We start from the raw sequence: 12,044 nt of genomic DNA on the forward strand, positions 1-12,044 counted from the left end.
CTTGCTTCTTTGAGCGTCGGACAGGCGCTTGCATCTCTTTATTACTCCATAATCCTTCAGTTCCAGTTATTAGAAGCTGTTCTCCTTATCAATAAAAACGTTCTTATTTTCAAAAATTCATCTAAAATCAATTTCTGAAAATATTTTGTTGAAAGTTTCATGACACTGAAGCCAGTAAGTTGGAGATTTGTTTAACATTTTTAAATTAATTAAGTTATTTTACATAATTCAAATATTTTTCGCTACTATGCCTTCTATATTTGTGGTAATATGTGCGGTCCAAGTCACTATATGTAGCTTAAAGGTGGAAGACTCGTGCCTCCAGACCAGCTGAATTATTTTTGTAGCTTTTGTAACTTATATGTGCATTGTTTTAAACCTTTAATTATGGCAATACAGTGGTACCTTTGTTTAGAATCGTAATCTGTTTCCAGAGACATGTCATCAACCAAAAATTCGTCAACTAAAACGAATTTTCCCATAAAAATAATGTAAATTGAATTAATCCGTTCAACAACCCCAAAAAAATTAACTAAAAAATATAACTCATTTTATACTGAATAACACTCATTTTGTACTAGCTATAATACAGTATGTATATCTTACCTTGAATGAGGACCCTTGTTGGTGTATGGAAGACGGTGAGGAGGAGAAGAGGTGTTAGTGTTTGGAAGATGATCCCCTTCCATTATAACATCAGCAGTGATGACTTCTCTTGGGTATTCTCCCCTATGTTTTGCTTGCATACCACTAGGACCTGCTTGTGACTCACTGCTTGATTTTCTCACTAAAACCTATCTAGTGACACTTGTTTTTCCCTACATTGTAACACTTCTCTGAAGTGAGACATCACATTGTCATTAAAAAGGTAAACACAACAGCCTACTACACCTTAATTTGGGTGACAATTTTCAGCAAAAATTTGCGGTTCTTCCCATACTGTTCACATCCTTAATAAAGGAGGAAGGGACATCGTCTACTTTACATCAACAACCCTCATAGCATTTTCATGTTTACGAATGATCTCGTTTTTCCTCTATCATCATCCTCGCAACTAATTTCTTAGGTTGAACTTTACCACTGACTTTCTTGGGACCCATGGCATGATATAATAAGAACTTTTATGTTAAAAAAGCAAAAATGCAGGCAAACTATTAAATTCTTCGCAAAGAATTCAAGAGTGGCTGCGGTCGTCATTATGTGGGATAGACTTGTAAACTAAATGCGCCTCACCCTGTGCCCTCAGCAGCACCATGCACTCGTTACACCCATACGCATACGAACAGACGTCGTCTTTTAAGTAAACCACCGTACACCAATTCAAATTTTATGATGAATTTGACGTATATAAAAAAATTCATACTCTAGGGCATTCGTCAACTGAGGTTCCACTGTATTTTCTACCACACACCTAATCCACAAAGAAAAAATGCCCAAACAAACACATTTTACAGAAACTACTTAAATTTTAAATATTTTCCAACAAATTTATAGGTCTGCACGTAAAATATTTGGGAAATGCCACAAAACGTTATGCCTACTTTTATATGTGAAAGTTGAAGGGCGTGCACCCCATCGTGTACTCTGTCATGTTTGTAAAGGTATTGCGGCCGCAAGCCATTACGTCCAAGTGATGGTGTGTGATGCAGTGACATCTCGTTGCTGTCATAAATGTTTGATGACGGTTAGTATTCAAACACTATCATGATAACACAACACATCGTCGTCATTAGATGTGTCACCTGAATAACGCAACTTATGCTTAATTCCTATTACGATTCTCTCCATTTTCAAGGGTTAAATGTTTGAGAATTTAAATGATTGCTTACTTTATGAAGTTACCAATGTTAATTACCATAGATGAGAAGTAGTATTGGCAATACTTGTAATAATAGTAAGAGAAAGCACTAACACTGTACAGTGTGACCAACAACTTGGCCCCATTATTGTAGGAACCTTGAAAATCGGTTGTTGTTATTGGAACAGTTTAGCAAAGTTTGGATCAGATACTGACCTTCAAGATGTGCCAATAGTGTTAGCTTATTTTATTAAAAAATGGAATGAAATTTGGCTTTAGTATCAAATATTAATTAATATTACTTTTGTTAATACAATTTTGCTTATTTAAATTATTTACTGTCTATGGGGGTCACCAGTTCTTAGAGTGAAGACCATCGCATGGTTGTGTGTCTTCCGAGAGTCTTCATGTACGTGCTACTTTAAGAACCACTTTGAAGCATGTAAAAAAGTTCATTATGATTTACATGCAATTGCCTGTTTGTTCTTTTCTTCTAGAAGATGAAGCACAAATTCAAAACCATAATCAGCAGCAACAGCAACACCACCAACAGCAACAGCACCAACAACAGCAGCAGCAGCAGCAGCACCAACAAGAAGAACAGCATCAGCAGCAGCAGCACCAACAAGAAGAACAGCATCAGCAACAAAAAAAACAGCCACAGCCCATAGATGGAACTGGGAGAACGTTATTCACCATGGGGACAATACCCCTTGGCATCACGACAAGCGCACCTCCCCGAAACAGCTACCGACCCATTGCTCCTGCTCCGCCTCCGCAGTCACAGCCAACGGCACCCATAAATAACTCGGTGTTGGCAGGCGTTCAGCAGTTATCCATGAGCAGGAACTTGGCATTTGACATGCCGCTTGGAACACCTCCCTCTATGTCAAGTACAGCGTCACCCACTGGAATGCAACCCGGCATTGCCACAAGCCCGCTGGAGTGGCATGAAACCGAGACCAGCCCACCCGGCACTGTTGGTGGATCAGTGTGGCCGTCATCTATACGAACTTCACAGAAAAGAAAACTAGACATGGTTCTTGACTTTGACAAACAGTTAGTGTCGAGCCAGTTAATCACGGCTAAGCTAGAGGAAGAAAAAAGTAGACTGCAGTTAAAAAATCTTGAATGAACAACTTAAAAATGTGCAGAGAGAAACATACTTAATAGACAGAAAAATAGCCCTGGCAGACAGGAAAATACAATACTGGGATAAGGTACTGAAACAGGAGGGCACTGAGCACTTCTTATCCCATATATAGTTTCTGGTACTTTGCCAAGTGGTTATTTAAGATGTTTATTGTACTAGGAGAGAATCTTCAGTAGCTGCCGAAGCTTACCTCTGGTCTCGCCAAACCAGAGCCCATCACACCAGAGCCAGGTGTCATCAAGCACCTGGCGGCCTACACCTGTACATCTCTCCCTGATCACAGTGGCTTAGTCTGTTCCTATTAAACAGCTGATGAGTTTCGAAACTTCACAACCCAAGGTTATTATTGTTAAAGACAACCTCTGTTCTTTGGACTTCATAATCATCATCTTAAATGCAAACAAAGCCACCATGATTGAGGACAGACATACAAGTTTCTTAAGTGGACATGTAAGTACATGAATCTTTGCCTTAGCCTCCGAGTCCCTTCTGTCGACTATCGAAAGCCATTTGGCTCACTCTGAACGTATCATATGCTTATCACTTTCAGCTAAGTTGTGCTGGCATTTCCTGAAAGATTAGGTGTGCCAGAGCACCCTTGCTTTGTTTGATTCCATTTATGCTTCGTGATTACGTGTATACCACCAGCATTGTGTGTGTGTGCTGTAGCATTCCATCTCACTTTGACAGTAGTCATTGTTACCAGTAGCCAGGGTCATCTTCCATTCCCTTATACCCCATGAGAGATACATGCTCTAAGAGGGGTTGTAGGTGTCCTCATCTACGACTGACTCATCTCAACTCGTGCTGCTTTTGGGTAGTGCATGAGAATTGTTGTCCTCAGTGGAAGCTGTCAATTGGTAGGAGTCAGTACACAAACAAATCACGATAGTGTGATATGTCAAATGAACAAAGTTGTGCTGAAGCACTCCCGGTTGCAATTCTCTTGACCATGTCGTGGCGCAGTCGACTAAGGCGCGTCTGGGATCATCCCGGACGTTAGTTCGAACCCTAATCACGGCTCTTGTGGATTTGTTGTTAAGAGTCGGTCTTTATACTGTGTGCACGTTAAAGACCTGCCGATTGTGCTCTTCCTGCTTGTGTGTGTTTGGAGTCTGGTGCTTTAGCCAAGGGTTTGAGTTGTATATGAGATTTCCTCATAATCTGTGGCTGCCTTGCTCCTCTCTCCAAGTACTATTCAAGGCTGTCAGTAATGTCCTGTTTGCTCTTGCTCTGGCCCACGATGTTGGTACAGTACATAGCAGCTCTTTATCCCGGTGCTCCCAGTGGCTTCGGTACTGGTGACGGATGGACCTCGCTACGAGGTTCATTGCTGCTTTGTAGATGTTCTTCGTCCTCGAGTGGTGCCGGAGCTTTTCTTTGAGCAATTCTAGACAAATCTCGGTTCCTATTCTGAGCTTCCCTAGTCCTTTGCCATGTTTGCTGCTACAGCTACAGTGACAACCAGAGTGCTTTACTCTGCTTCTGCAAGATGTGCACTTCTTTGTGGCTCATTATTCCTGTCTGCCATTTTGGATTGTGTCCAGGCGGCTGTTTTGTTGACCTCTTCAGTTTGCTGCCCCATTCTCTCTCTCTTAATGTTGGTGGAGGATTTGCAGGTTTGGTGGTTGCAAGTGCATCTTTACAGTGGCTTCACCGTGTGTTTCGACTGCAGTTGGCAGATCTGGTTCTGGCTTCAAGTTCAATCTTGATGCCCTTTTACATTTGGTCTCCTTGATAAGGTAGAGGTTCTGTTAGGTGGTCGCCTGGGTCAACCTGGTAGTGGTCAGATGATACCCGAAGGGTGTGTATACATTGTGGTAATGAATGTTTGCCTCGTTACCATTGGTTGGATACCTGATTTATTTCAAGCAGTTTGCTTTTTATTTTGTGCCTATGCTTTCTGATGAGTTTTTTTCCATTTTTTGTTTGTGCATCTCTGATCTAAAAATTACAGTACAGTGGACCACATTCTTGAAACACAATCAAGGATCCTGGGTTCGAGCCCTATGCTGGACAGAAATGGTTGGGCAAATTTTCTTTCATCTGATTACTCTGTTCACCTTTCAGTAAACAGATAAAGTACCTGGGAATTCGACAACTGTTGTGGGTTGCATCCTGGGGTTGGGTCAGTAGTTCGACCTTAGGGGGTATCTCCCGTACACGCTTCCTGTCCCTGATAAGCGGAAGTTATTTACCTTGCAGAGTGAAGCAGATTCTAGTCCTGGCTTAAGTTGGGCCTCGGAGGCCTGGGGGCCTCTTTCTAAGGCATGGCTTCAAATGAATGCTTAGCACGGGCAGCTACTGAGGACCTTACCAAACCTGGGACATTTTCATTATATTCAATGTTTCATATTTTAGCTTGTAAAACGTGTTTTTTTTTTTTTTTTTGTGGAGCTGTGTGGGTGATACGGGTGGTCAATCACTGCCTCCGAGGGGCGAGAGATGTTTTGTCAATGCCGCACTTAAATGACAATTTCAGTAACGTGATCATATAGTACAAGTATTTTATTTGCACACTTGACTCATTTCACCACATCTCTTAAGATATTTGATACGTGTTATTCCTCCCTCTTAGGGCATGATGGAAATATTCAGATGTTCAATTGCAAGATTATTTAAGTATTGAGGAATGATTGATCATTTGAGTTTGTGGAGCGGAGGGACGGAAGGAGAGAAGAGGTTTGCAGAACAGATCAATATGTTGCAGAGGAAAGAGAGTCAACACGTCTCCAACAGAGACATTCTGTATGTTACCGGTGAATAGGGGAAAAGGTCTCGATGCATTACCAGTGAAAGGGGTCAAGTCATTATCAGTGTTGGAGGGGGGTGAAGGCATTACCGGTGCTGGACGGTCAAAGTTTGGTTGACCAGGTCAGAGACCAGGCTGTGGGGACGTTGATCCTTTGAATCGCCGCAAGGTAGGTCTCCTTTTTATTTGTGTATTATTGCAAACATTATCCCCCTTGAATCTTTTTATGTATATACTGTTTATGCGTGTGATTACAAAGTGTAGTTACAAGATGAGAGCTACACTCATGGGGTCCCGTATTCTCAGTACTGTCATACAACACTTTGAAACTACTGATGGTTTTGATATCCAATACCTTCTCAATTATCTTATTCCAACCTTCTCCAACTCTGCAAAAAGAACTTAAATATGTTTTTTGGCACATTTGTTTCCTTAGCTTGACTCTGTGCCCTCTTGTTTATGAAGTTGCCGGTTTAAAAAATCCATCCTTGCCTATTATGTCAATTCCTGTTACTATTTTGTATGTAGTGATCATATTGCCTCTTTTTCTTAAATTTTCTTCCTTTGGCATATTTAACACGTCTAGCCTCTTCTTTTAGATCTTGTTTTTCAGTTCTGGAAGCCATTTAGTAGCATGTCTTTGCATCTTTTCCAGTTTGTGCTGGAAATGTGCTTCTTGAGATAGGGGGCACAATACAATTGTTGCATGAACCAATTTCCGTCTCACAGCTGTCGTGAACAGTTTCTTTAATATTTCACTATCCATGTATTGTGTCCTATTCTGCATGCCATAATGTGGCATTTATTCACATTGAATTCCTCCTCGTGCGTGTGTGTCTCCATTCACTTATTTTGCCCAGGTTGTCTTGAAGGGCATGACAGTCTTTTATTTATCTGTTCAAAAGTTATAGTTTTATGTTGTCATTTCTGTAGAGGAATTTGCCCATTTGGTTTTAATTATTTGTTCTAGTGATTTGACTACCACGCTTGTCAGTGAATAAGGAATGCAATTTGGAGGGTCTTCTCAGATGCCATTTTTGTAGAATTGGAACTGTTTGCCTTTTTCATGTACTGTATCTGCAGTACATGAAAAAGCAGTTATTCTTCAGTTATTCTTATTCTTCGTGTACTGTATCTGCAGTTATTGAGCAGTTATTCTTCCTCATCTCTAGACACTTCTATGTATATAGTTCTCCAAAATCCAGATTTGGTCTGGTTCTCAGAGAATCCCATTTTACACACACACACATTGTGTGTATAATTACCTAAGTGTAGTTACAGGATAAGAGCTACGCTCGTGGTGTCCCGCCTTCCTTACCTAAGTGTAGTTACAGGATAAGAGCTACGCTCGTGGGGTCCCGCCTTCCTTACCTAAGTGTAGTTACAGGATAAGAGCTACGCTCGTGGGGTCCCGCCTTCCTTACCTAAGTGTAGTTACAGGATAAGAGCTACGCTCGTGGTGTCCCGCCTTCCAAGCACTTTGTCATTTAATGCTTTCAAACTACTGACAGTTTTGACCTCCACCACCATCATTCTTAACTTGTTTGCTAAAGTGAATTTTCTAATGTTTTTGGGCAGCTTTGTTTAGTTAATTTAGTTCTATGACATCTTGTTCTTGAAATTCCAGGTCACAAGAATTCTTCTTTTGTCAATTTCTGTAGTATTTTTCCATCCATGTATTTAAAAGCAATTCTGAAATTGGGAAGAATAGCATAGACTCCTTGAACAATGTTGTTGATGTGGTCCTCAGGTGACATATTTCTGTCTAGAAGCATCACTAGATCTCTTTCCTTATTAGAATTCTTTTAAGCTTTTTCAGATAACTTGAAGGTTATGTGTGGCCTATTTTCTCCTATTCCAAATTCCATAACGTGGCATATAGTCACATTAAATTCCATTTGGTAAGTGGTGCTCCATACACTTATTTTGTCCAGATCTTATTGAAGGGCGTGACACTCGTCTAAATTTCTTATCTTTCCTAGAATTTTAGCATCATCAACAAAGATGTTCGTATAATTCTGTATTCCTTCTGGTAGATTGTTTATGCAGACAATGAACATTACCGGTGCAAGAACTGAACCCTGTGGCACTCCACTAGTGATATTTCTCCAGTCTAATACATTGCCTCTGATTACTGCCCTTGTTTTTCTATCAAAATTTTTTTCATCCATGTTAGAAGCTTACCTGTTATTTCTACCATTTTTTCCAGTTTCCAAAACAACTTCTTATGTGGGACTCTGTCTTAAGCCTTTTTTAGGTCCAGATAAATGAAGTGAACCTAACTATCTCCTGTAATATCTCTATTAAATATCATTGAAATTTAATAGATTTGTTACACAGGATCTTCCTGATCAAAGACCATACTGTCTGTCATTTCTCTCAGGTGTTCTACCCATTTGGTTTTAATTATTTTGTCCAATATCTTGACTACTACACTTGTCAACGATTCAGGTCTATAGTTAAGAGGGTTATCCCTGTTGCCACTTTTGTAGATTGGAACTACAATCTACAAATGTGGCAGATTGTAGATTTGTGCTCATTCTCTGAGAACCCAAGGTATAACTCCATCTGGCCAAACTCCTTTGTTCCTACTTAACTCCTTGCACATTTTTCCCACATCGTCTCTAGACACCTCTATGTCTAGAGGTGTTCTCTGGAAGTCTTATTGTGTCTAGTTGTCTGAAAGTTGCATTTTTGACAAATACACTTTGGAACTGTTCTTTTTAGTGCTTCACACGTTACCTTTTCATTCTCCGTGACTGCTTCCCATTTTCTACCTCTTGAGTTTAGTCCTTTAACTGCAATTTGCTTTTCATGAATTTATAGAGTAGACCGGGTTCTGTTTTATTTGTATACTCTTTCTTTCTCAAAAAAATTTCTGCCACTCTTCTCACTGCTGTGTAGTTGTTTCTTTTTTTCTTTGAGATATGTACAAGAGTTGTTACATTTTTGTACAGCCACTAGTACGCGTAGCATTTCGGGCAGGTCCTTGGAATACGATCCCCGCCGCGAAGACTCGTTTTTACAACCAAGTACCCATTTTACTGTTGAGTTAAACAGAGGCTACAGTTAAGGATTTGCGCCCAGTAAATCCTCCCCGGCCAGGATACGAACCCATGACAAAGTGCTCGTGGAACGCCAGGCGAGTGTCTTACCACTACACCACGGAGACTGGTTTCTTGCTTCTTTGTATTGCTGGTATGTTTGAGGGTTTGGCCTCTTACTATATTGATTCCATTCTTGTGTCTTTTGGTCTCTGGCTCTCTCACAATTTGTGTTGAACCAATCCTTTTTCATAGTTCTTCAGTTCTGTCTTTGTATAAACATTTTTGTGCCTTTATCATATATTTCACAAAACTTGACATAGGTCTCATTTACTTCCTTGCCTAACACCAAGTCTTTCCAATCATATTTATTAAAGAACTTTCTAAGTCCCCCCTTTAGCGTCATTTACTGAAATAAAGTTTTGCATACATACACGAGCACATGCGTGCATGCTCAAAAGATAATACACTACTGTATACAGTACTTGGGAACGTGACACAAAAGTCAGTGTTATTGAGTACGCTCTAGAGTGTTCATAGAGAACACAAGCACTTCCTCTCATGGGTAACCGCTGGTCACATTCCTTTGTGTGTTATGTACCTAATTTACAGTCATTTTCTGTTTTGGAAAACGCACTTTTGTACTGATGTAAATTATCTTTATTTATATATAATATTATGAGTGGCTGAAACCTTTAAATTAATCTGAATATTGTAACAATGTTAATCTCTAATACTCAGGAATAATTCTAGATACAGTATATATATATATATATATTTCTATAAAAAGGAAATGATTACAAAATGTATTTTTATTTACAACCAGGTATGTGTACTGTATTAATATCTTTTTTTTTTTATATAAATTGTGAGTAATATGTGGGATGTAGGTACGTGTGTGTGATTAACACATTGTATGTCAGTAGTTATGTGTACATCTTACCGGTACACTGCAGACTGACTGGTGTACAGTACAGTACTCTGCATGATTGTCTCCCCAATATTGACACCTCTCACTGACACACCCCGTCGTGGCCACTATAGATGGTGGCCCTCAGGACTTCCTGTCTCCGTCGTGGCCACTATAGATGGTGGCCCTCAGGACTTCCTGTCTCCGTCGTGGCCACTATAGATGGTGGCCCTCAGGACTTCCTGTCTCCGTCGTGGCCACTATAGATGGTGGCCCTCAGGACTTCCTGTCTCCGTCGTGGCCACTATAGATGGTGGCCCTCAGGACTTCCTGTCTCCGTCGTGGCCACTATAGATGGTGGCCCTCAGGACTTCCTGTCTCCGTCGTGGCCACTATAGATGGTGGCCCTCAGGACTTCCTGTCTCCGTCGTGGCCACTATAGATGGTGGCCCTCAGGACTTCCTGTCTCCGTCGTGGCCACTATAGATGGTGGCCCTCAGGACTTACTGTCTCCGTCCTGGCCACTATAGATGGTGGCCCTCAGGACTTCCTGTCTCCGTCGTGGCCACTATAGATGGTGGCCCTCAGGACTTCCTGTCTCCGTCGTGGCCACTATAGATGGTGGCCCTCAGGACTTCCTGTCTCCGTCGTGGCCACTATAGATGGTGGCCCTCAGGACTTCCTGTCTCCGTCGTGGCCACTATAGATGGTGGCCCTCAGGACTTACTGTCTCCGTCCTGGCCACTAGACACAGTGGCTCTGAAGTAAGTTGAGGGAAATATATATAATAGTTTGGAGGCAGATTGAAGGTTCATTTCTAAACAAACAGAAAGGGAAGGATAACAGGAAGACAAGACTGGTCATGGTTCAATAAGCAATACAAGAATGCTTAAGCCATAAGCAGCATGTTATGGAAGAAAGAGATTAACAAAAGAACAGAACAAACAAGTTTGTGCCATACACATAACATTGGAACAGAAGGAATATGAAAACGATGTAAATCCTTGGAAGAATTATCCAAGATTGTTAAAAAATACAAAAACTGAACTTCTTTGCAAGTAAGGGGGGTCCTGAATTGTGAAGGTGGCCTCCAAAATACTCTAATATTAGAGAGGCAGAGAGATAGAAAGAGAGGGAGACGGGGACGGGGAGGGTGGGGGGGGAAGGGGTAGAGATTTAGAGGGAGATGGGGGGGGGGAGAGATTGTTCTACTTAAGCAATTTAACAAGAATCAAACAACTAATCAACATCATATATATAGGTATTGCTTTATCTACCTCACCAAGTAGCATATGTATATGTTTTCATCCTAAATATAACATTTGGTCATTTGTGTCTGCTGTTATATTTATTAAATACTGCATACTGTTCTGTACCTCACTTAACTCTAAAGCTACAGAATACAACACATTCCATATCTTTCATAATTTCCTCTTATTACTTTATACACTGTAATATATAAATATGCAGTACTGTATATATATATAAAAGCTTTACTCGTTATCTTGAATTATGCCTGAAATGCTATTTAATTAGTGGCTTAAGGTAATTTACAAAATACTGTGTCTAACTAATGTACTGTAATCTTATCCTCTGTATTTTATATATATTATTAATATTTTAGATAACATGAAGCTTGTCAGGGTGGATGGTGGTGGTTCTTGTGTCAGATGGTTGGGGCCACCTGAGCCCAGATGGTCTCCCGACCCTGCATCTAGAACCATCAAAGTCGTGTGATGCGGACCAACATCAATAGCCATTAGGACAGGTGGTGATGAACATCTTGCGGGTGTTGACGGCAGTGACGGTGTTGAGGGTCACCGTGGTGAGGGTGACAGAGTGGACGAAGGTGGTGTAGATGGTGCGAGTGACGTACTGAGACAGGGTCGCCACTCGGGTCATGTACTGCGGTACCTGGAGGATGTAAACTAGCATTAAGCGCTTTCACATTGTCGAGGATAAGAACCCTGGTAGACTACGGTATATATATTCATACTAGGGGCATACCCACGTATAGCCTGAACAAATACACAAGGGCCGTGACGAGGATTTGAACCTGCGTCCAAGAGCATCCCAGACGCTGCCTTAATCGACAATAGCCTAGTATGCCCTAAAACACTCGCTGTCTCCTAGAAAATGTAAAAAAATCAATGGACTCGGCCTGCCACCTTTCACCAGTTAGAGGGATGGATGTCACTTTGATCCAACTTCCCCCCCCCCCCTTCCTTTTAATAGGACCAATAAGATTGACCCTGACCAGCCTATGACCATTGTGAACCCCAAACAGTTCACCCTGCAAAGTTGGGTGTGGCTAACCCAGGCCCCTGGCCTCTAACCAAATTAGGTTATAGGTGTGTGTGTTGGGGAAGGGGGGTGTGCATATATAC

At 41.1% G+C, this 12,044-nt stretch overlaps 1 protein-coding gene across 2 annotated transcripts in view; it reads left to right on the forward strand.

Moving 5' to 3' along the window:
• LOC123764763 (uncharacterized) overlaps window positions 1–9,552 on the forward strand; it is a 15,127-nt gene extending 5,575 nt beyond the window's left edge. The window contains exons 3-4 of one of the 2 annotated variants that reach the window (XR_011230814.1): window positions 2,296–3,018; window positions 5,530–9,552. Coding sequence is in view for 1 of the 2 variants with exons in the window: in XM_045752872.2 (XP_045608828.2) it covers window positions 2,296–2,933 (638 nt within the window). In the remaining variant the exon portion in view is untranslated. Of the gene's footprint in view, window positions 1–2,295 lie in introns of both variants that reach the window. The other variant, XM_045752872.2, reaches the window with a different exon arrangement.
• Window positions 9,553–12,044: the final 2,492 nt, after the last annotated feature.

Source organism: Procambarus clarkii, chromosome 5, assembly GCF_040958095.1.
Source record: "Procambarus clarkii isolate CNS0578487 chromosome 5, FALCON_Pclarkii_2.0, whole genome shotgun sequence".
Classification (NCBI taxonomy): Eukaryota; Metazoa; Arthropoda; class Malacostraca; order Decapoda; family Cambaridae; genus Procambarus; species Procambarus clarkii.